This window comes from Lepidochelys kempii, chromosome 1 (genome assembly GCF_965140285.1).
Source record: "Lepidochelys kempii isolate rLepKem1 chromosome 1, rLepKem1.hap1, whole genome shotgun sequence".
NCBI lineage: Eukaryota > Metazoa > Chordata > Testudines > Cheloniidae > Lepidochelys > Lepidochelys kempii.
This window is the reverse complement of record NC_136380.1, coordinates 541,948-565,744: the sequence shown is the minus strand read 5'-3', so window position 1 is coordinate 565,744 and position 23,797 is coordinate 541,948. Positions and strand designations below refer to the sequence as shown.

Sequence of the window (23,797 nt, the reverse complement as noted above, 5' to 3'; positions counted from 1 at the left end):
TACGTCACCATTGTGTTCGAAACACCGCCCAGTGCTATTGCAGTGCTGAGGTCACCGATGCCGCGCCCAGAGGTAAAATCACCTCCCTGCTCCCGTTTACACCTGCAAGGATAGCATCAGGGCTCTGGGCCACAGCAGGCCCTGGGAATGCGTGTCGAGTGGCTACAGCCTCCGCACCCTGCTTAGAGCGATGGCTTTCCGGGAGGCAGGGCCAGTCTTCCTTGGGCCAACATGAAGGACGTTGCCCGTGTCGGGGTTAAAACACGGTTTGTTTGAAGGCTTCCCAAGTGACCCAGATGGCTCAGGGGGACGGCCCTGGTCCCAGCAGCACTGACCGCGCCGCCCACCAGCGTTAGCAGCAATCACTTTGCTTTCTTCCGGCTCGTGGGGCCCACAGCAGATCCTGTGGAACCACCCACAACTGGCCGGGGAAAGAACTCAGCGCGGCCCGGCTCTGCACGGCCTGTCGCTCCGTTCCAGAACGTCGGCGAGCCTTCGCGGCGCCCCTGAGGACAAGACGCTGGTGAGCCAGGGCAGCAGGGGGAGGCAGGGACCTCCGAGCAATGGAGCCTCAGACTGGCCTGGGGGCGAGGGGCCCGGCAGGGGGAAAGCTCTGCCTGCAGCAACAAAGCCGGGCGTAGGGCCTGCAGCGCTGGGTGGAGCCCCAGCCCAGTGTACCGTGCTGTGTGGGCGGGGTGGACAGAGCCTGGCACCAGTACCAGGGGATCCAGCAGGGCGAGCTGGGGCCATGATGGGACAGGGCAGCCAGCAGCCCTGGTGTCTAGCAATGGGCTCACGGATGCCATACAGAGGCTCTGCCCCCACTAGAAACACCCTGCCCAGGGCGGTGCTAGGCTCAGCTGCAGCAGGCTGGGAGAGCTCAGCCATGACCCCAGTCCTTTCCCAGGGCACAGTGCCCAGCCTGGATGGGGCAGCTGAGTGTAACGAACCCCCCAGAGGGACAGCCCCACCCCAGCATATGAGCCCCCTTCTCCTTGCAAGGGGTAGAGCTGCCCCACCAAGGCACTGCTCCTGAGCTGCCCCTCAGGGGCTCCTGCCCAAGCCCAGGCTGGCAAGGCCCTGGTGTGACGTTATTGGCAGAATCTGTAACCGTGTAGATCACTGTTGCAACCACTGTTATATATGTGCAGCAAATATTGTGCAAAGGTTGTCGTGTGAGGTGTCTACGGGAAGGTTATGATCTGCTGGTTATAATTATGCTATGTGTATATGTGTATCAGTTTTGTAGTTGAAGTTATGAATATTGGCTCTATACTGTCTGTATTTCAAACTTATGCTATGCTTCTGGGTGATACCCCAGACAAGTTGGTGTCAACTTTGCCTAGACTGCTTAATGGCCTATTAAGGGCCATCAGCTACACAACTGACCCATTGAAAGAAGGCAGACACACCTTGTGACTCAGCAAGGTGTACAGGGCCCTGCCTAGGGTCAGAACTCTGAGGTGTTTCCAGGCCATGTGCTGGATAGCGTGTCCTTGGGACAAAGAAAGCGAAGACCACATGGCAAGAGACTATAAAAGGGTGATGTCTCATCTCCATCTTGTCTTCAGTCCTGCTTCTTGCCCCTGGAGGGACTTTGCTACAAACCGAAGCTTTGACCCAAGGACTGAATGACCCCTCCCAGCTGGGGGCGTTCTCCAGAGACTTGATTGGAACCTGCAGCTTATTCCATCACTGCTGCAAGCCTGAACCAAGAACTTCGCTGTTACTGTGTGTCATTGATTCTATTTCACCCATTCTAGCTCTCATCTCTATCTTTTTCCTTTTATGAATAAACCTTTAGATTTTAGATTTGAAAGGATTGGCAACAGCGTGATTTGTGGGTAAGATCTGAGTTGTATATTGACCTGGGTCTGGGGCTTGTTCCTTTGGGATCGAGAGAACCTTTTTTCTTTCACTGTGGTATTGATTTTCATAACCATTCGTCCCCATAACAAGTGGCCCTGGTGGTGATACTGGGAAACTGGAGTGTCTAAGGGAATGGCTTGTGTGACTTACATCTGACTTATGGGCAAAACCAAAGTCTTCTCTATCTGGCTGGTTTGGTTTGCCTTGGTGTACAAAGGAACCCCAGCTGTGGGCTGTAGCTGCCCTGCTTTGAGCAGTTTGCCCTGAATTGGCACTCTCAGTTGGGTCCCACCAAAGCCAGCATTGTTACACCTGGGCAGAGCCCTTGGCAGCTCCTGGGTGAGGGAGGGAGCCCCAGACAGTCAGGGGGCACCTGCCACAGCCCCTGTGAGGGGACCAAAGCACTGGGAGGACATCCCCTCCCCTCTGCCCAGCATCCCCCAGCGTGTGCCGCTGTCCGATCCTCAGCCCGGCCCAATGCCCAGCAGGGCTCCAGCTCCCAGCCCCACCACACACAGGGCGACTTCGTACCCTTTTATTCGGGAATCTTCACAGACGTTGGAGGGTTGGGGTAGAACCAGAGATTAAATTAGCAAAAAAAACCAAACCACTTCTCCCCTGGCAGAGGAGAAAGGGCCACAGCGCCCCGCTGGCCTGGTGGCAGAGGGGCCCCGGCGTGGACAGCACACGACAGACCTGGCTACCTTCCCGCACACACGCATGCTGGAGGAGCAGGAGGAGCCCAGTGCTGCTGGAGTGGCCAGCATTGGCCACAGGAGGCTGGCTCTGTGCAAATGGAAAGGCTGCAGCCAGCAGGAGTGTGCCAAGCCCAACCTGTCCCCCTGCCCCACAGTGGGGGAGGGGGCTAGAGCCCAGGGGCAGGGCAGCCCCCAGACCCCCGCTGCCCCAGTGCAGGGGAAAAAGGGGCTGTAGTGTGTGTGTCCGAGGGGGGAGGAAGTAATGAAAGCAGCTGATTCCCCCGCCTCCGGAAATGCCAGAGACCAACTACACAAGGGGAGGGAAGGATTGGCCCCAGATCACAAGCCAGAGCTGGGATAGAACCCAGGAGTCCCGGCTCCCAGCCCCTCTGCACCCTTCCCCCTGAGAACACTGAGGCCTGGGGGCTGCACCCCCGGTGCTGTAAGGAGTGAGGCCCCCAGGGGCAGGACAGGAGACACTGGCCCCTCCTGCTCCCCAGAAGGCCTTGAAGTGGGAAAGGAAACGCTGCCCCTCCCAAGAGGGCTGGGGGGACAGCACAGACTCCCCCTGCCCCTGCAAGGAGTGAGGCCCATTGGGGGGCTGGGGGACGGGACACACTGGCCCCCCCAGGAGTGAGGCCTGTTGGGGGCTGGGGGACGGGACACGCTGGCCCCCCGCAAGGAATGAGGCCTGTTGTTGGGGACAGGACACACCGGCCTCCCCGGAGTGTGGCTGGGGGATGATGAGTGACCCCTGTTGCCCTGCAGCTGCACTGGGTGGGGGGCCACTGAAGCACTGCACCCCTATGAGCAGCCCAGGTTGGGCACACCGAACTCGCAGGGCAGAGGTGCAGATGGGGGAGCCCTGCCGCAGCTCAGGGCACCTCTCCTGCCCCCACCTGGGCACAGAGCCCAGGGCTGCCCGAGGCAGAGAGACCCCATTTACCCAGCCGGGGTCCAGGCCTTGGGGCTTCCGTGGGGGTCCTGTCTCACTGGCCCCAGCCGGGCCCCCCTCGCCCACACGAGCCTGGCCCCGGGCCAGAGCTCAGAGTTCAAGCCGCTCACTGCTCCTCCAGCCACGAGGGCTTCTCGGCGCCCGGCGTCTTGAGCTTGATGTTGAACTGCCGCAGGGTCTGCACCAGCTGCTGCTGGTTGCCGGCGAAGTAGGCGGAGACAGCGTTGTGGAAGAGCAGCAGCTGCTTGTGCATCACCTTGATCTGGGGGGAGGGGGGAGCAAGAGATCAATCCCAGAACAGCCCGCCCCCCACACCCACTGAGCCCGCCCCTAGCCCCACCACCCAACACCCCCGGAGCCCATCCCCTGGCCCAACACGCCCCTAAGCCCATGCCCCAGCAACCCAGCCTGACCCTGCCCACCAACCCCAACACCCCCAAGCCCCGCTCCTGGCCCCGCCCCCCACAACACCCTCCCAGCCCTGCCCCTGGCCCCGCCCCCAACACTCCCCAAGCCCACCCCCCAGAAGCCCAGCCTGGCCCTGCCCCCCAACACTTCAAAGGGGTTACCAACACCCCTGACCCAGCCTCCCAGCCTGGTGCTGCCCCGCCACGGGGAGAGATGTGATGAAGTGGGAATGTTCTTAATGTTCTCTCTGAATACTGTGTGGGTGCCTCAGTTTCCCCTCGGCATTTCTTAAGTCTCTAGCTGGTGGGATAAGGGGGTGTGATTGTTGCAGAGCCCTAGAGGGCCAGTGGGATGGTGTCTGCACAGAGAATGGCCGATGCCCTGTCTCCTGGCAACTGATGGCCTGGGTCCCTCCTCCACAGAAGTGCTAACTGAAGGGGCTGGAGAGCAAAGGGATCAGGTGGCCTCCTGGCCCAGGGAAAGAGAAAAAGGTCAGAGGAGGGGCTGGAGAGTTGCAGTTTGGAGCTGGCTGGGGAAATGGACAGAGGCCTGGATGGGGCTCTAGCCTCCCTCACCTCAAGATGGACTTGATTCAGGGGTCCTGTTTCCTGTACCTACAAGCTCTGTTTTGCACTGTGTTCCTGTAACGATGCTGGTTCTGGTGGGACCCAACTGAGAGTGCCAACACCCTGTCTCCTGGCCACTGATGGCCTGGGCCCCTCCCCTGCAAAGGTGCCAACTGAAGGTGTTGAAGAACAAAGAGATCAGGTGGCCTCCTGGCCTGGGAGAGAGACAAAGGCCACAGGAGGGGCTGGAGAGTTTCAGTTTGGAGCTGGCTGGGGAAATGGAGGGAGGCCCAGATGGGGCTCTGGCCTCCCTGCCCCCCAAGACAGATCTGACTGAGGGGTCTGTTTTACTGGCTGGCTGAGAGTCCCGTCTGACTGCGGAGTTGGGGGGTAGGACCCTCTGGCTTCCCCAGGACCCCGCCGGGATGGACTCGCTGTGGGAAGCCCTCGGAGGGGCAGAGGAGGCTGAATGCTCCGAGGTCAGACACAGGAAGGTGGAAGCTGTGTGAGCTGTTTGCCCTGGGGACAGGCTGCTCTCAGAGAGGAGACTTCCCCAGAGTCCTGCCCGGCTCCGTAGGGAGCAGTTCCAGAGCATTGTCTGGGGACCCCGTGACAAGAGGGGGTCGGGGTCACCAACATCCCTGCACCGGTGACCCAGAGAGCTGTTAGCAGTGGGGCTCACGGTGGGGCAGGCAGCCCAGCACTGGGGAGGGTGGAGTGGCTCTGGAGGTACTGGCCCTGCTCCTGGCGCAGGGAGGCTGGCCCAGCCCGTGGCCCCGGGGGGCACGTGCAGCAGGCCCGGCCGGGCCCCGCCCCTCACCTTGTTCTCCTCCAGGAACTTGAGCTTGATGGCCACGTCGGCCCGCAGCTTCTCGTACTTCTCCTTGTGGCTCTGGAAGTGGCTCTGGGCGGCGTCGAGGCGGCACAGGGTGCTGGTGTCCCGCGGGCCCATGCTCAGCTCCTCCAGGTCTGTGCGGTAGGCGTCGTACTCCAGCCTGCACGGAGGTGGGGTCAGAGCCATGCTTCCCCCAGGGGCCCTCTACCGAGCACGGGGTAACCCATTGCTGCCGCCGCTGTGCCAGGCCTCAGCGCCCCCTGGGACCCCCCACCCACCCTCTACTGAGCGCGGGAAACCGTAATCCATCACTGCCCCCACTGTGCCAGCCCCCAGCACCCCGCAGGACCCCCCCCCCGCCCCTCTACCGAGCACGGGAAACCGTAACCCATCGCTCCGGCCCACCTCACGCCTACTGCTGTGCTGGCCCCCAGCGCCCCCCGCAACTGAGCACAGGGAACCGTAACCCATTGCTCCCCCTGCTGTGCCGGCCCCCAGCACCCCCCGGACTGGGCCCCTCACCCGCTCACCTGGCCGTCTCGTACTGCTTAACAGTCATGAGCGTGTCCTCCATAGTCTTGTTCACCAGAGTGTTGATGCTGGAGACGAAGAAGTTGACGGCCCCGAGCAGGGTCTCTCCATTCTTACACAACAACTTCTGCGTCTCTGCGTTACAGCCAAACTCCTCCTGGGGTGGGGACGGGGCGGGTCAGGGCCCCCAGGATCCTGGAAGCCTGCCTGCACCCCATGAAAGAGCCCACCCCTCCCGTGCCACGGTCTGGGCTGGGAGCCTGGGGCACTTCCCTGGCCCATTGAGTGCACCAACCCCTCCGCCCCCGTGCGGCAGGGCAGGGCTATCAGCCCCCCATTCGCACGGAAGGGGAAGCTCAGGGCCCAACCCAAGGTCACAGGCCGTGACGGTGGTGCCAGGTGCCAGCCGGCCCTTGCCCCGGGCTCCATCCCGCCCCGCCAGAGCCAGCCAGCCCTCACCCTAGGCCTCGCCCCAACAAGCTGGCCCTTGCCCCGGGTCCCGCCTTGCCCCAGCCAGCCGGCCCTCACCTGGGCCCCATCCCGCCCGGCCAGAGCCAGACGGCCCTCGCCCTGGGCCCCGCCACACCCCAGCCAGCCAGCCCTCACCTGGGCCCCATCCCGCCCCACCCCAGCCAGCCGGCCGGCCGGCCGGCCCTCGCCCAGGCCCCGCCCCAGCCAGCCGGCCGGCCCTCGCCTCGCCCCGCCCCGCCCCAGCCAGCCAGCCCCGCCCGGGCTCGTACCTGCAGCTCGGGGGATTTCTGGCTCAGGTCGGAGAAGGCGTCGCCCAGGGCGCGCTGCGTCTGCACCAGGCTGTAAAAGTGGTGGGTCAGCGCCCGCCCCAGCTGCAGCACGCACTCGTACTTGCGCTTTGTGTCGCGCAGCAGCTCGATCTGCGTCTCCAGCTCCAGGTCCACCGTGCGCGAGCCCCGGCCGAAGCGCTCCGAGATCAGCTGCTTGGTGCACTGCGGGAGGGCACGGGTCAAGGGGGCCCGGCTCCGGGGCAAGAGCTGCCCCGGGGGTGGGTCCACAAGGGGCAGCTCCAACAAGCCCCCACTGAATGTTTAGGAGGGACGTTCGTACTCCAGCGCCCTCCCTGGCCCCATGGGACACCAGGCATAAAACCACAGACTATCAGGGTGGGAAGGGACCTCAGGAGGTGTCTAGTCCCACCCCCTGCTCAAAGCAGGACCCACCCCCGACTACATCATCCCAGCCAGGGCTTGGTCAAGCCGGGCCTTAAAAACCTCCAAGGAAGGAGATTCCACCACCGCCCTAGGGAACCCATCCCAGTGCTTCACCACCCTCCTAGTGAAATAGTGTTTCCTAATATCCAACCTAGACCTCCCCCACTGCAACTTGAGACCATTACTCCTCGTTCTGTCATCTGCTACCATTGAGAACAGTCCAGATCCATCCTGTTTGGAACCCCCTTTCTGGTAGTTGAAAGCAGCTATCAACCCCCCCGCCCTCACTCCTCTCTTCTGCAGACTAAATAGCCCCAGTTCCCTCAGGTTCTCCCCCCAGCCAGTCCCAGCCTCATGGGCAGCCCAATCGCAGACACCCCTGCCCCTGCTTCAAGGGACAGTCAGCCTCTCTCCTGCCCCCAGCAGCCCATTCCCCCTCCCAGCTGCCCCATGGGACAGCGGGTCCCTCCCCCCCAGGCAGCGCAGCCCCTCCCCCAACAGGACTGCCCATTCCCTCCCCCATGGCCCAAGACAAGAGACTCACCTTGTATGTGTTGATGCCCCATTTCTTGACAATATCAAACTTCTCCACAGCGATGCCCCGGGCGGCCTCGTCTCCTGTCGCCAAGGAGCTGGGGTGGGGTGGGTGCAGCCCAGAGCCTGGAACACACGGAGCCCAGGACAGGGCAGTGAGACCCCCCTGCACCGAGGCCTTGCTTCAGGCCCATGGCTAGGATGTGGGGTAGCAACTCCTCCAAAGCCTAGTCACTGTCCCTGGGGGCAGCTGCCAGGCACTGCCCTGCTCTAGAGGCCCCCTCCCAGGCCCTGAGACCCACTTCCCACGGCTAGGCTGAGCTTCCCGGCACACTGGCCCCCTCAGCAGCACAGGGAAGGCGGTGCTGGTGCCCCACCAGTAGGAGGGCTGGGGACCCGGTGCCACCAACTCTTCTGGGTTTGTCTCCAGCCAAACAATGCTAGGTTTGCCGAAAGCCCCAGCTCCCGGAGGTAGGGGATTTGAGAACCGTGCTGTCGGGCAAAACCACTTTGTGACAAAGTGGGAATGTTCTTAATGTTTTCTCTGAATACTGGGTGGGTGCCTCAATTTCCCCTAGACAGTTCTGAAGTATCTAGCTGGTGGGATAAGGGGGGTGATTGTTGCAGAGCCCTAGAGGGGTTGCTGTGTGCACAGAGAATGGCCGACACCCTGTCTCCTGGCCACTGATGGCCTGGGCCCCTCCTCTGAAAGGTGCCAACTGAAGGGGATGGAGAACAAAGGGATCAGGTGGCCTCCTGGCCTGGGAGAGAGACAAAGGCCAGAGGAGGGGCGGGAGCATTTCAGTTTGGAGCTGGCTGGAGAAATGGAGAGAGGCCCAGATGGGGCTCTGGCCTCCCTATCCCCCAAGATGGACCCGGCTGGGGGGTCCTGGTCTCTGCACCTACAAGCTCTGTTTTAGACCATGTTCCTGTTGCCTAATAAACCTTCTGTTTTCCCGGCGGCTGAGAGTCACGTCTGACTGCAGAGTTGGGGTGCAGGACCCTCTGGCCCCCCCAGTACCCTCCTTGGGCGGACTCGCTGTGGGAAGTGCACGGAGGGGCAGAGGAGGCTGAATGCTCCGAGGTCAGGCCCAGGAAGGTGGAAGCTGTGTGAGCTGTTTGCCCTGAAGACAGGCTGCTCCCAGAGAGGAGGGTCCCCCAGAGTCCTGCCTGGCTTCGTAGGGAGCAGTTCCAGAGCATCGCCCGGGGACTTCGTGACACACTTCACAGTCCACTGGCTGGCAGGGAAAACTCCAAACAGTGACCCACTGGGTGCCCATAGGGCTCCCCCGGCAGCAGTGCACCCCTCCACGTCAGCCCCGGCCTCAGAGCACACCCATCCCCGCTGCACCTGATGGCCTCAGCGCGCACACAGGTTATTCAAGTGGCCCCAGGGCGAGTCCCCTTTCCTGGGTGGCCCCAGTGCACGCACGCCCCCCTCCCCCCCGCCACAGCCCCCTGGCCCAGGTGCACGTACGCCCCTCCCCCCACCACAGCCCCCTGGCCCAGGTGCACGTACGCCCCTCCCCCATCCTCCCCCGACACACGTACACACTTCCCCCCTCCCCCCGCCACAGCCCCACCAGCCCAGGTGCACGTACGCCCCTCCCCCGGCGCATGTACACACTTCCCCCCTCCCCCCTGGTGGCAGCCCCCTGGCCCAGGTGCACGTACGCCCCTCCCCCATCCTCCCCCCGATGCACGTACACACTTCCCCCCTCCCCTGGTGGCAGCCCCCTGGCCCAGGTGCACGTATGCCCCTCCCCCATCCTTCCCCCCCCCCCCCCGGTGCACATACACACTTCCCCCCTCCCCCTGCCACAGCCCCACCAACCCAGGTGCACGTACGCCCCTCCCCCATCGCACGTACACACTTCCCCCCTCCCCCCTGGTGGCAGCCCCCTGGCCCAGGTGCACGTATGCCCCTCCCCCATCCTCCCCCAGTGCACGTACACACTTCCCCCCTCCCCCCGCCACAGCCCCACCAACCCAGGTGCATGTACGCCCCTCCCTCATCCTCCCCCGACGCACGTACACACTTCCCCCCTCCCCCCTGGTGGCAGCCCCCTGGCCCAGGTGCACGTATGCCCCTCCCCGACGCACGTACACCCCCCCCGGGGATAGCCCCACTGGCCGCAGTGCACACGCACCCCCCCCCCGGGCGACCCCACTGACCCCGACGCACTTGTTATGCTGTTGTCCCATGGTTTCCAAGCCAGCTGGCACTGCGAGCCCTCTCTGGGTGGGCGCTGCCAAGCTCGCCCTCTCCGCCATGCAGGGGTGGCCCCAGCAGATGAGCAGCGGCAGGGCCTGGACAACAGCAGTGGGGGCTCGGCTGGGGCCAGCATCACTCAGGGGTGATATTCACCAGGCCACGGTGCCCCTGCAGCCTCATGAGGCCCCTTGCCTGTGCCCCTCCAGGCTGCCCTGCAATGCCAGCAAGAGCGGGGGGCCTCAACCCTACACCACAGCAGGGCAGGGGCAGCTCCCCAGGGCAGTCACTGGGGCTAATCCTTTGGGAGAGGATGGATTCCCCTGCAGATACTGGAAGGCACCCTCTGGCCTGGGGCAGGGAGTCCATGAGGCGTCAAGGAGGGGACCTGCTGATGCATCTGCCTGGCTGGCAATCTGGCTGGCAGCAGATTTACTGGGTGAGATGGCTGGTCCGCGGGAGGAAAGAGACGTGACAAAGGAGCCTGGAAAGGTAGGGGATGGGCCAGGCAGGGCAGTGCCAAATGAGGAGCAGTATGACTGCTCAGAGCTCAAGTATGAAACTGCAGAAAAACCTGAGAGTCTCTGGATTAAGTTTAGAAGTGTGAGCAACTAGGGTGATGTCGTGGTGGGAGTCTACTATAGACCATCGGACCAGGGGGATGAGGTGGACGAGGCTTTCTTCCAGCAACTCACGGAAGTTACTAGATCGCAGGTCCTGGTTCTCATGGGAGACTTCAATCACCCTGATATCTGCTGGGAGAGCAATACAGCGATGCACAGACAATCCAGGAAGTTTTTGGAAAATGTAGGGAACAATTTCCTGGTGCAAGTGCTGGAGGAACCAACTGGGGCAGAGCTCTTCTTGACCTGCTGCTCACAAACCGGGAAAGAATTAGTAGGGGAAGCTAAAGTGGATGGGAACCTGGGAGGCAGTGACCATGAGATTGTCAAGTTCAGGATCCTGACACAAGGAAGAAAGGAGAGCAGCAGAATACGGACCCTGGATTTCAGAAAAGCAGACTTTGACTCCCTCAGGGAGCTGATGGGCAAGATCCCCTGGGAGAATAACATGAGGGGGAAAGGAGTCCAGGAGAGCTGGCTGTATTTTAAAGAATCCTTATTGAGGTTGCAGGGACAAACCATCCCGATGTGTAGAAAGAATAGCAAATATGGCAGGCGACCAGCTTGGCTTAACAGTGAAATCCTTGCTGATCTTAAATACAAAAAAGAAGCTTACAAGAAGTGGAAGATTGGACAAATGACAAGGGAAGAGTATAAAAATATTGCTCAGGCTTGCAGGAGTGAAATCAGGTGAAAATCACACCTGAAGTTGCAGCTAGCAAGAGATGTTAAGAGTAACAAGAAGGGTTTCTTCAGGTATGTTGGCAACAAGAAGAAAGCCAAGGAAAGTGTGGGACCCTCACTGAATGAGGGAGGCAACCAAGTGACAGAGGATGTGGAAAAAGCTAATGTACTCAATGCTTTTTTTGCCTCTGTCTTCACGAACAAGGTCAGCTCCCAGACTGCTGCACTGGGCAGCACAGCATGGGGAGGAGGTGACCAGCCCTCTGTGGAGAAAGAAGTGGTTCGGGACTATTTAGAAAAGCTGGACGTACACAAGTCCATGGGGCCGGACGCGTTGCATCCGAGAGTGCTAAAGGAGTTGGCGGATGTGATTGCAGAGCCATTGGCCACTATCTTTGAAAACTCCTGGCGATCGGGGGAAGTCCTGGACGACTGGAAAAAGGCTAATGTAGTGCCCATCTTTAAAAAAGGGAAGGAGGAGGATCCTGGGAACTACAGGCCAGTCAGCATCACCACAGTCCCTGGAAAAATCATGGAGCAGGTCCTCGAGGAATCCATTCTGAAGCACTTAGAGGAGAGGAAAGTGATCAGGAACAGTCAGCATGGATTCACCAAGGGCAAGTCATGCCTGACTAATCTAATTGCCTTCTATGACAAGATAACTGGCTCTGTGGATGAAGGGAACGCAGTGGACGTGTTGTTCCTTGACTTTAGCAAAGCTTTTGACACGGTCTCCCACAGTATTCTTGCCAGCAAGTTAAAGAAGTATGGGCTGGATGAATGCACTAGGTGGATAGAAAGCTGGCTACCAAGGGGTTGTGATCAACGGCTCCATGTCTAGTTGGCAGCCGGTATCAAGTGGAGTGCCCCAGGGGTCGGTCCTGGGGCCCGTTTTGTTCAATATCTTCATAAATGATCTGGAGGATGGTTTGGATTGCACCCTCAGCAAGTCTGCAGATGACACTAAACTGGGAGGAGAGGTATATAGGTTGGAGGGTAGGGATAGGATACAAAGGGACCTACACAAATTAGAGGATTGGGCCAAAAGAAATCTGACGAGGTTCAATAAGGACAAGTGCAGAGTCCTGCACTTAGGACGGAAGAATCCCATGCACCGCTACAGAGTAAGGACCGAATGGCTGGGCAGCAGTTCTGCAGAAAAGGACCTAGGGGTGACAGTGGACGAGAAGCTGGATATGAGACAACAGTGTGCCCTTGTTGCCAAGAAGGCCAATGGCATTTTGGGATGTGTAAGTAGGGGCATTGCCAACAGATCGAGGGATGTGATCGTTCCCCTCTATTCAACATTGGTGAGGCCTCATCTGGAGTACTGTGTCCAGTTTTGGGCCCCACACTCCAGGAAAGATGTGGAAAAATTGGAAAGAGTCCAGCGGAGGGCAATAAAAATGATTAGGGGACTGGAACACATGACTTATGAGGAGAGACTGAGGGAACTGGGATTGTTTAGTCTACGGAAGAGAAGAATGAGGGGGGATTTGATAGCTGCTTTCAACTACCTGAAGGGGGGTTCCAGAGAGGATGGTTCTAGACTATTCTCAGTGGTAGCAGATGACAGAACAAGGAGTAATGGTCTCATGTTGCAGTGGGGGAGGTTTAAGTTGGATATTAGGAAAACCTTTTTCACTAGGAGGGTGGTGAAACACTGGAATGCATTACCTAGGGAGGTGGTGGAATCTCCTTCCTTAGAGGTTTTTAAGGTCAGGCTTGAAAAAGCCCTGGCTGGGATGATTTAGTTGGGGATCGGTCCTGCTTTGAGCAGGGGGTGGAACTAGATGACCTCCTGAGGTCCCTTCCAACCGTGATACAGAATGGCCAGGCCCTCCCTGAATCTTGCTAAGCCCTTGGCCTCAGTGACATCCTGTGGCAGAGAGTTCCACAGGCTAATTACACTGTGTGACAAAGTCTCCCTTTTCGCACCTTTCCATGCCATTGACTGCCCCCCGTCCCTGTGCTGTGGGGCCGAACAGAAGCCCCAATCTCCCTCCTCCTGCACAGCCCCAGGCAGAATTTATAGATTTCTCTCATTCTCACTCCAGGCCAAGAGAAGCCATGCAGTGACACAGTTGGCCACTGACACACCTGGCTGTTAGCCACAGGCTACCTGCCGGGACTCTGCCAATGCAGCCTCTTCACCACCCTGTCTCTGACCGAAAGGGCTCCAAGGGTGAAGCCAGTGGCCCCATGACTGGGCTGCCTTCCTCCACAGGGCAGGAGCCTCATGGGACAGGGCAGCCCTGACGCCCGTGCCACAGAACAGAGGCCAGGCTGGGGGATACAGCCGGGTCTTGGCTACCAGCATCTGGACACTGGCCCTGGTCGAGATCCCAGGTGTGACAGATGCCAGAACATGAGCCGGCAGGTTCTTTCCCCCACCCCACGGGACCATGGTGGAGATGTGCGCCTTGGGGACATGCTGGCCTCTCCCTGCATGGGACTATGGAGAGGACCTGTCCAGAGGGTGGGATGCCAACCCCTCTCCCCATGGGACCACGGTGGGGCTCTGCCCGCGGGACAGGACACTGGCATTATCTCACTTTCCAGGGTCCGGCTTTACCTTGCGTCACTAAGTTACTCTACCAGCCCGGAGACAGCACTCTCCCTCCTGTGCTGGCCGGTGGCCATAGCCATGCAGCCAGGCCTGCACTGGAACAAGGCAGGGTGTTCCCGATGAGCTAGTGCCCTGAGGGTGCCTTGCGCGCACGCCCACCCACCCAACCCTGCTGACACCAGTATTCACATGCGCGAGGAGCACACAGCAGCGCTCCCCTCCCGCCCGACTCCTCCAACGAGCCACAGCAGCGATGCCCAGCCCCTGCTCCCAGCGCTAGACCCCACAGAGAAGGAGGTGGGAGTGGCCTGTGGCCTCCGCCTTTGATCCTGACCCAGTGGGGTTCAGTGTCCAGCAGAGGCCAGGAAGCATTAGTGAGGGGAGACTCCAGCCAGGCCTCTCCATCAGTCAGTACAGGTGTGAAGCAGGTGGAGGGAGCAGATGGATTAGCAGTTCGTTGTGACGAAGTGGGACTGCTCTTAATCTCTCCTCTGAATACTGTAGGGGTGCCTCAGTTTCCCCTCGGCATTTCTTAAGTCTCTAGGTGGTGGGATAAGGGGGTGTAATTGTTGCAGAGCAAAGGGCCAGGGTACATAAATGGCCGACACTCTGCCTCCTGGCAACTGATGGCCTGGGCCCTTCCCCCCTGCAAGGTGAGAGCTAAAGGGTTGGAGAACAAAGGAATCCGGTGACAGGACAAAGCCCAGAGGAGGAGGGGCTGGAGTAGGAGTCAGTTTGGGGCTGGCTGGGGATGAGGAGGAGGAGTGAAGTGCAGATGTGGTTGTCTGGCTCACTGCCCCCCAAAATGGACCCAGCTGAGGGGTCCTGTTCTCTGCACCTACAAGCTCTGGTTTAGACCATGTTCCTGTCATCTAATAAACCCTCTGTTTTCCCAGCTGGCTAAGAGTCACGTCTGACTGTGAAGTTGGGGGGCAGGACCCTGCCTGGGCGGACTCGCTGTGGGAAGTGCATGGAGGGGCAGAGGATGCTGAATGCTCTGAGGTCAGACCCAGAAAGGTGGAAGCTGGGTGAGCTTCTTGCCCTGGAGACAGGCTGCTCACAAAGAGGAGACTTCACCAGAGTCCTGACTGGCTTCATAGGGAGCCGTTCCAGAGCATCACCCAGGGACTCTGACACCCGGCAGCCCCCCTGTCCCCGCAGGGCCCACGGGCCCTCTGATAGCCCCAGGCCAGGCTACCAGGAGAGCAGTTCCTGCACGGGCCAGTTAGTGAAGCCCCGAGGAGGTAAACGGGAGCCACCTTGTGCATGAAGGAGCCGCAGTCCCGGGAAGGAGGTGTTATACTGCACCGCAGGGCCTAGACAGAACCACACAACAGGGTCGGAGAGGGGCAAACACCCCAGGTGCCCCCACCCAGCAGGGCCTGGCCTCCCAGGCTGGGGCCCAATGTGCCATTCCAGATCCTCTGCCCCGGGAGCTGCCTGCTGGGTTCCTAGCTAGCCTCCCACCCGCTGGGGAGGGGCAGCAGCTCTGCACCCACTCTCCCAGCCAGCGGAGTCCTCAGGGCCAGGCAGGGCTTGGTGCTGGGTCTCAGCTGCTCTCTTCTCCTAGGTCACCCTGGGGGCAGGGCTGGGTTAGGGGCTCCCCAGTCTGGCTACCCTGGCCTCCACAGCCTGGCAGGGAAGCAGACAACAGAATAGCTAAAGCTAGTGCCCCTCCTCTGCAATGCACTAGGTGGCCAGTGGGGGTGCTGTGCCCCACAGCAGAGCTGTGTCTTTCCGTACACCGTTGCCCTCTAGAGCCCCTGGGGGCCCGCTACTGCCCCAGACTTTGGGGCAGCCCACCTCTCACTCTACAGAGCCCTTTGCCTGACAGACTGTAGCTGGCAGTGCCCCTGCAGAGGCACCAGGCCCAGGGATGCCTCAGAGAGGACCAGCAGGGGAAGACCCACCCCAGGGCCCCTTACCTTTGACAGTGCTGGTGGGGATAATCCCCTCGGCGGTGCCCCCGTAGCCCCCCGACACAATGCTGGTCTCGTTCAGGTTGGGCCCCGACACCATCACCTGCTGCAGGTCCTGAAACGGACAAGAGCAGAGTCCGCTCTGGGCTCAGACCGGCCCCTGGAATTGGGAGTCAGCCCCCAAGGGCAGCCTGGCCCTGCTGCACCCAGCCAACCTAGGAGGAAGGGGGGATCCCTGGTATGTCCGTTTCCCTCTGTACCTTCATGGCTAGCCAGGGTGCAACAGGGGTGGCACCTCGCTGTCTGGGGGGCATGACTGGCCATTGAAGAACTGGCTGACACTGACCCAGATCGACAGAAGATCCAGAGACAAAACAGGTTTCAGTGTAGCAGCCGTGTTAGTCTGTATCCGTAAAAACAAAAGGAGGACTTGTGGCACCTTAGAGACTAACAAATTTATTTGAGCATAAGGTTTTGTGAGCTATGGCTCACTTCATCGGATGCCTCCTCTCCCCCAAACCACTTCCAGCAGCCAGCACCTAACCCTCAGGGCAGTCACCCTGGGCAGGTGAACTCTCACTTGGGACTGACGGAGATAAGACGGGCGATGTAAGACCGCTCATTGGGCCAACTTCTCATGGTTAGAGAGAAGCTTTCTCAGAGGATCCACAGAGCTCTTCTTGAGAGCCAGAATAGATAACAGCTTTCATTGCCCTGGCTTAACCTTTGTCCTCTGTGCTAGCCAAGGGCACTCAGATTCTGTAGCCAGTAATTAACAAATGGTAACTTTGTTTTGCAAAGGCCTCGCTGCAAAGACTCCCAGGGAGCACTGCACCCTGACGGGGCCAGTACCCACCAGGGCTGGGCTGGGCTGGATTCGCTGTAGGGAGCCATGGAGAAAGACGGGTCGCTGGTGCCGAAGGCCCAGCCTTGGAGGGAGCTCTGTGGGTCCTTAGAGCCCAATACACACTGCCTCCCCTCCCCCCGACACAGTCCCCCCTAGCCCGGCTCCTCCCCTCCCCCCGACACGTCCCCCCTAGCCCGGCGCCTCCCCTCCCAACACAGCCCTCTATTCCAGCGCCTCCCCTCCCGGCCACACATCCCTTCTAGCCCAGTACCTTCCCATCTCCTAGCCCGGTGCCCCCTGTAACAAAGTGGGGTTTTCCTTTGCTATGTTGTACTCACTTATGTGAGTCTGTGACGAAGTGGGGTTTTATTCATCTTGTTAGGATGCACATGACTCTTACTGTCCTATACTTATACTGTGTGCGCCTCAGTTTCCCTGTTGTACTGCATCAATAATTCAGGAATTGTGGGTGTGATTTTGCTGAGGCCCTCAAGGCAGGTGAGGCTGCCCAGCTGTTTGCACCTGTGTGACCAGAGACCCCAGAGGGGGGATGCGACCAGGTGACACCTTTTGCCCAGGAAGCGAGACAAAGAGACAGAGGAGAACAGGGGGATGTCAGACTGGGTGGCTGGAGGCCTGCATGGGGGGACTGGACCAGGGAATCCAGGGTGTCTGGCCCAGGACTCCCAAGATGGACTGTGCTGAAAGTCACTGATTTCTGGACCAACAAGTTCTGCCCTATGCTGTGTTCCTGTCACCTAATAAACAGTCTGTGTTCCTGGCTGGCTGAGAGTCATGTCTGACTGCGGAGTTGGGGTGCAGGACCCTCTCACTTCCCCAGGACCCCGCCTGGGCGGACTCGCTGCGGGAAGCGCACGGTGTGGAAGGGGATGCTGAATGCTCCGAGGTCAGACCCAGGAAGGTGGAAGCTTCTCCCCCTGGAGACAGTCCTGCTCTGAGAGAGGAGGCTCCCTCAGTATCCTGCCTGGCTTCGTAGGGAGCAGTTCCAGAGCATCGCCCTGGTGACTCTGTGACAGAGTTTTACTGTTTTGAATTAATACTATGTGTTGTCTCAGTTTCCCTTTTTTCTGCACCAATGTCGAGGTGGTGGGGATAAGGGTGTGAATTTTGCTGAGATCCCAGGGGCGGTGAGGCTTCTCCAGTTGCCTGCAGATAGCGATGGCAGGATGCCCTTAGTAACCTGAGAACCAGGAGGGGGATGCAACCAGGTGACACTTTGTCCGGGAAAGGAGACAAAGACCAGGAGGAAGAGCTACAAGGATGTCAGAGGCCAGGTCGCTGGAAGCTGGGTGGTCTTCTGCTGTGGGGGACTCGGAGATGGGGAGTCCAGGACGTCTGGCCCAGGGTCTCCCGAAAATGGACTGTGCTGAAAGTCACTAATTTCTGTTCTAACAAGCTCTGCTCTATACTGTGTTCCTGTCTCCTAATAAATCTTCTGTTTTACTGGCTGGCTGAGAGTCACGTCTGACTGCGGAGTTGGGGTACAGGACCCTCTGGCTTCCCCGGGGTCCCGTCCAGGTGGACCCGCAAATGGGAGGTGCACGGTGTGAACAGGGGGCTGAATGCTCTGAGGTCAGACCAGGAAGGCCATAGCCAAAGAGGATTCTTGCCCCAGACAGCCCCGAGGGGAGTCACACTACCTAGAGTCTTGGCTGACTTCATACCGAGCAGTCCCAGAGCATTGGACCTGTAACTCCATCACACCTCCCATCCCACCACACGCCCCTCTAGCCCGGGGCCTCACCGCCCCTCCCCCCCGACACGCCCCTCTAGCCCAGGGCCGCCCCTCCCCCGACACGCCCCTCTAGCTGGGGCCTCCCCTCCCCCCGACACGCCCCTCTAGACCTGCGCCTCGCCGCCCCTTCCCACGACACACCCCTCTAGCCCGACATGCCCATCTCACCCAGCCCACATACCTGCTCCAGGCCATCATCCTCCGGCAGGCTCCCTGTGTCCCCGGCTCCGTTGATGGGGATCTCCATGGTGGCAGCTTTGCTCATGAGCCCATCCGTCATGGTCAGGATCTGCAGGGACAGGGCGAGGCTGAGAGGCCAGCAGGCTTGGTCCCAGCCTTGCTCTCTGCAGTCTGCTCCCCAGGCCCGGCCCACCCGCCACCCCCAGCTCTCCGAGGAGCTCCTCTGGGACTCAGCCCCAATGGTCACCCGCAGAGACCGGCACACAGATTTACCCCACCCTCTGGGATCCCGGCCCCTGAGAACTGCCCGCAGCGCCCTGGGCATCCTGTCTGCCCACAGGAGGTCTGGCCCTGCAAGCACACACAGAGAACAGGCCAGGGCAGAGGGCGACGTTGCTTTAGGCGCAGGCAGGGGCAGCGACACAGCACCACGGGGCCTCCAGGCGCTGCCCAGGTGTTCCAGCCCCCGCAGCTCCCCCACCCCGGGGCTGGCTGTTGCCCACCCCAGCTGAGGCTGCCTCAGGTGCTGAGGTGACAGAGCCAGCCCCCTGGGCACCCCCCAGGCCTCTGCCCCGGTGAGAATGGCAGCAGTACGGGCAGCTTGGCTGGCACTGCCAAGACAGCATGTCCTGGCTTCCAGAGATCACCAACTGCCCGCTGCCCACAGGCACCTTCATGGGTAAGCCAGGTCGGTCCCTCCCCTGGGGCTGGGGCTCACGGAGCAGAAGAGACGGCAGGCCTTGCTGGCTAGAGGCAGCATTGCACTGTCGAGGACTGGGTTCAGGGACACACCCTGGGCTCCTAGCAGACGCAGCAGTGTGGCTGTGACTCACCCCAGAGGGTGGCTGCCTTACCACCAGAGACAGCACAGCTCCCCTTGTCCCCAGCCTGTTCCCCAGGGTTGTGTCCTGCCCAAGCACTCGGCTCTCCACTCTCAAGAAACGATGGCTCACCCAGATCCACCTTCCTGGGGGGAGCTCACCTGAGAGTTGGCCTGAACACCCCCATCCCCAAAGGTCTCCCCTGTGTACCCCTTCCCTGATGTAAAGCTGGGGCTCATCTTCCACAGAGATGCTGGGACCGTCCTGGCTCCTGCTCAGCTCCTGGGCCATGGCACCTGCTGGCAGTGAGTTCCACAGGCCCACTGTGCTCTGCGTTTAGAAGCATTTCCTTGGCTCCCTGTCAGTATCAGTGACTCTCCCTTGGTCCGGGAGCGGGGGTTGGGGTTGTGTGGAACAGGAGGCCCGCAATTCACTTACAGGAGTAGCATCTGCTTCCCCACTTCACAGGCTGAGTGGCCCCTCCCCTTGGGGCAGCAACAGCTCACTCCCTGCCTCACACCATCTCCTGAGTTCTCCAACACCTGCAGCTCTACAAGGGGGGCATGCTGCAGGGCCGCCCCAGGACACACCTGGCCCTCGCAGCTGAGCAGCTCCTGGCCCAGTGCCCAGGGAGCAAGTGCCAACAGCCACGTCCCCAAGGCTCTGCAGCAGGGAGCTACCTTCAGCCTGTGCCAGAAGTACTGCTTCATGGGGGGCGCTGCTTCACTCCATGCAATGGGCAGGAGTCATTCTGCAGCTGGCTCCTGCTTTCAGGGCAGCCCCTTGAGGAGAAATTAAGACACAACCAGACCCCTTGAGCCTGCCCCTGCAGCCCAGCCCCACATGCCACAGAAAAGCCAAGCTAGAGGGACCCGCCCCCAGCACTCTTGGGCCCCCAGAAGAGCACTTCACTCAGCTTGACAGAAACCTGGGCCCAGCTGGCCCCCACACCAGGCCGGGGGGGGTGTGTGTGTGGGGAGGGAGGAGGAACAGCACCAAGCCCTTCTGCACGTAAGACCAGGGAGCTACTAAATCTGGAGGTTACAGCCCTGCCTTACCATCCCTCCCCAAGACCAGGCGACATGAACCCCAGCTCCCAGCCCGGAGGCGGGCCAGCGGGCAGCAAGGGGGAGACACCTGGGCCGGGGGCAGCAGGCTCCAGCAGGAGCCAGAGCCCAGCCCGCCCAGACCGGTCTGTGCACATTCCACAGCAGGCAGTGCCACACCCCGCCCCACAGCTCCCGTTACCTTCACAGGGCCCCCAGGCCTGGGACACCCACTCCAGGTCGGGAGGAATTAGGGCCGCCAGGACTGGGTTGGGGGGGTCTAGCAATGGGAACCAGCCAACTCTCTCCCCCTCCCAAGAGCCCGGCAGCCAGCAGCACGGCAGGCATAGACCCGTGCCCAAGAAAGAGCCAGTGGGGGCCTGCTCCCTGGGGGTATTTAACCAGGCCCCGGGGACCAAAGCCGCTTGTTCTCTACCACAAACCGCACCCGTGCCAGGGCCATGGACGGCTCCAAGCCGGGCCTCCAGACAAACCCAATCCCACCAGGGCGCTCCCCTGACCCCCATCCCAGAGCGCGGGGCAGGCAGCGGGGCTGAGCCATGCGCTGCCCATACAGGTCCCCCTGCTAATCCCAGAGGTGGGGTGAGGGACACTCAGCATAAGGGGACGCTAAACAAACGTGAGGCCCCCCCAGCACAGCCCCCGCGACCCCCCTTTCCACAGCCCCCCCAGCACGGCCCCTGGGACCCCCCCGCCCCCTTCCTCGGCCCGCACGACCCCTGAACCCCCTTCCAGCCCCCCCCAGCACGGCCCTCGCGACCCCCTTCCCCGCCCCCCCCCCAGCACTGGCCCCGCGTGACCCCCTTCCCCTGCCCCCCCCACCACTGGCCCCCGCGTGACCCCCTTCCCCGGCCCCCCCCCACTGGCCCCGCGTGACCCCCCTTTCCCCAGCCCCCCCAGCACAGCCCTGGGACCCCCGGGCCCCCTTCCTCGGCCCGCATGACCCCCGAACCCCCCTTCCAGCCCACCCCAGCACGGCCCGCGTGACCCCCTTCCCCCGGCCCCCCCCCACCACGGGCCCCGCGTGACCCCCTTCCCCTTCCCCGGCCCCCACCCCGGGCCCCGCGTGACCCCCTTCCCCCGGCCCCCCACCCCACCACGGGCCCCGCGTGACCCCCTTCCCCGGCCCCACCACCACCACGGGCCCCGCGTGACCCCCTTCCCCGGCCCCACCACCACCACGGGCCCCGCGTGACCCCCCCCAGCACGGGCCCCGCGTGACCCCCTTCCCCGGCCCCCCCACCACGGGCCCCGCGTGACCCCCTTCCCCGGCCCCACGGGCCCCGCGTGACCCCCTTCCCCGGACCCCCTCCCACCACGGGCCCCGCGTGACCCCCTTCCCCGGCCCCACGGGCCCCGCGTGACCCCCTTCCCCGGACCCCCTCCCAGCACGGGCCCCGCGTGACCCCCTTCCCCGGACCCCCCCCCCACCACGGGCCCCGCGCTGACCCCCTTCCCCGGCCCCCCCCCACCACGGGCCCCGCGTGACCCCCTTCCCCGGCCCCCCCACCCCACCACGGGCCCCCGCGTGACCCCCTTCCCCTTCCCCGGCCCCCCACCCCCACCACGGGCCCCGCGTGACCCCCTTCCCCTTCCCCGGCCCCCCACCCCACCACGGGCCCCGCGTGACCCCTTCCCCGGCCCCCCCCCCCACCACGGGCCCCGCGTGACCCCCTTCCCCGGCCCCCCCCCCACAGGCCCCGCGTGACCCCCCCCAGCACGGGCCCCGCGTGACCCCCCTTCCCCCGGCCCCCCCCCACCACGGGCCCCGCGTGACCCCCCCCAGCACGGGCCCCGCGTGACCCCCTTCCCCGGCCCCCCCACCACGGGCCCCGCGTGACCCCCTTCCCCGGCCCCACGGGCCCCGCGTGACCCCCTTCCCCGGCCCCCCCACCACCACGGGCCCCGCGTGACCCCCTTCCCCGGCCCCCCCCACCTGCTCCGGCCGCTGCCGGGTCCCCAGCGCGGGAGGCTCTGGGTCCGCTCGGGGGACAGACCGGAAGCCGCGCCGGGAGCCGGGCAGCGCCGCGGGGGGAACGGAAGTGACGGCTTCACCATAAAGGAGCGGAAGCCGCTGCAGGCAAGGATGTGACACCTGACCCCGGAAACAGTTCTAACCGCTAGGACGGAAGTGACGTCTGAAACCAGGCCGGGTCTGGCGGAGAAGTGAGTCACGTGACCTCTGCAAAGCGTCGGGGCAGGTCACGTGCCCTAGGGATGGAGGCGACGGGGGAGCAGCAGCAGCTTCGCAGCGTGAGTGGGGGCGGGGGGGACAGTGGGGGGCGGGGCGCTGGGAGCGGGTGGGGGGGACAGTGGGGGGCGGATGTGACGGCGGGGGAGGCTCGGGAGGAGGGGGGAGGCTGGCTGGGGGAGGCTCGGGGCCGGCGGGGGAGACGAGGGGGGAGGCTCGGGGCCGGCGGGGGAGACGAGGGGGGAGGCTCGGGGCCGGCGGGGGAGACGAGGGGGGAGGCTCGGGGCCGGCGGGGGAGACGAGGGGGGAGGCTCGGGGCCGGCGGGGGAGACGAGGGGGGAGGCTCGGGGCCGGCGGGGGAGACGAGGGGGGAGGCTCGGGGCCGGCGGGGGAGGCTGGGGGACGCTTGGAGGCGTGGGGGAGGCTGACAGCTCGGGAGGCTGGGCGAGACAGCGGGGGAGGCTCGGGGGAGGCTGGGGGACGCTTGGAAGCGGGGGGGGGGGCTGGGCACTGAGCTGCTGGCCAAGGAGCTGGGGGCCCTCGCCCCGGGGGTGGGGGGGCGCTTTGTGGGGCTTTTCTCACGCCCCGCTGCGCTGCTCCGACATGGCAGGCTGGAGAATCCCAGGATCCTGCTGCGGCCACGCATACAGACCGAGTCACCTCACTGCTTAGCGGGACCATATTTCCCAAAGGGAAAAAGGGACACCACAGTGGTCTGGCCCAAGCCGTTTGCCCATGCCCTCGTCCCCCCAGGAGCCCAGAGTCGCTGGAACGCTGCCTTCCCGCCCTGCACTGGGCTGGCATCGCCACTCACCCCCCCCCATATTCCACCACACCACACTCTTTTGACAAAAGGGCATTTGTCCAGTTTGCTCTTGCCAGCTGATCAAGTCAGCAGCAAACAGGACAAATACCCACTTCTGCCAAAAAACATCGGGATGGCCAGGACAGGGCTTAAAAAAGGGGCTGTCCAGGCCAAAACGGGAGGTATGGTCGCTGGGAGCTCATGTTCTGATCGTTATCCACCCGCCCAACCCCCAATCTCTTTCTGGGTTGCTGCTTCCCGGGGCCCAGTCCCCAGCCTGTCTGCGTGGCTGACATTTGCTGTTCCCAGATGCACACAGCCACGTTTAGCTGTGTTACTGCATATTGCTTGCTGGCTAAGCTCCCAAGCGATGGAGCCCGCTGTGTATCAGGGACCTGTCTGCTGCATTGTTCACCACTCCCCCAGTCTTTGTTTTCCCTGCAAAGTTTATCTGTGACAATTTTGTTTTCTTCTAGGTGATTGGCACAGATGTTAAATAGTATAGGGTCAAGAACTGACCCCTGCAACTCTGAGATAGCGCGT

General features: G+C 62.2%; 1 protein-coding gene across 4 annotated transcripts; it reads right to left on the bottom strand.

Moving 5' to 3' along the window:
* Nucleotides 1-2,390: 2,390 nt before the first annotated feature.
* Nucleotides 2,391-22,321, bottom strand: ARFIP2 (ARF interacting protein 2). Of its 4 annotated transcripts, XM_073327113.2 has the most exons (10): nucleotides 19,872-20,853; nucleotides 18,372-18,479; nucleotides 15,594-15,702; nucleotides 14,928-14,984; nucleotides 10,181-10,276; nucleotides 7,591-7,706; nucleotides 6,603-6,824; nucleotides 5,862-6,019; nucleotides 5,317-5,491; nucleotides 2,391-3,784 (listed from the first exon to the last, which is right to left on the bottom strand). In XM_073327113.2, exons 1-10 carry the CDS (start codon nucleotides 19,899-19,901, stop codon nucleotides 3,629-3,631), a joined length of 1,227 nt encoding a protein of 408 aa, XP_073183214.1. In that variant the 5' UTR covers nucleotides 19,902-20,853; the 3' UTR covers nucleotides 2,391-3,628. The 4 variants fall into 4 exon arrangements, with proteins under 4 accessions (XP_073183214.1, XP_073183211.1, XP_073183210.1 ...); XM_073327110.2 differs by lacking the exons at nucleotides 10,181-10,276; nucleotides 19,872-20,853 and adding an exon at nucleotides 22,195-22,321; XM_073327109.2 differs by lacking the exon at nucleotides 10,181-10,276 and having other exon boundaries at nucleotides 19,872-20,851.
* Nucleotides 22,322-23,797: the final 1,476 nt, after the last annotated feature.

Excerpts from the sequence above, each read along its gene's own strand:
- ARFIP2 (XM_073327113.2), bottom strand. The coding sequence starts at position 19,901 with ATGAAGCAGTACTTCTGGCACAGGCTGAAG. Across the intron at positions 18,480-19,871 it reads ACTTCTGGCACAGGCTGAAG|ATCCTGACCATGACGGATGG; the intron begins GTAGCTCCCTGC and ends CTGTCCCTGCAG. Across the intron at positions 15,703-18,371 it reads AGGATGATGGCCTGGAGCAG|GACCTGCAGCAGGTGATGGT; the intron begins GTATGTGGGCTG and ends TGTCCGTTTCAG.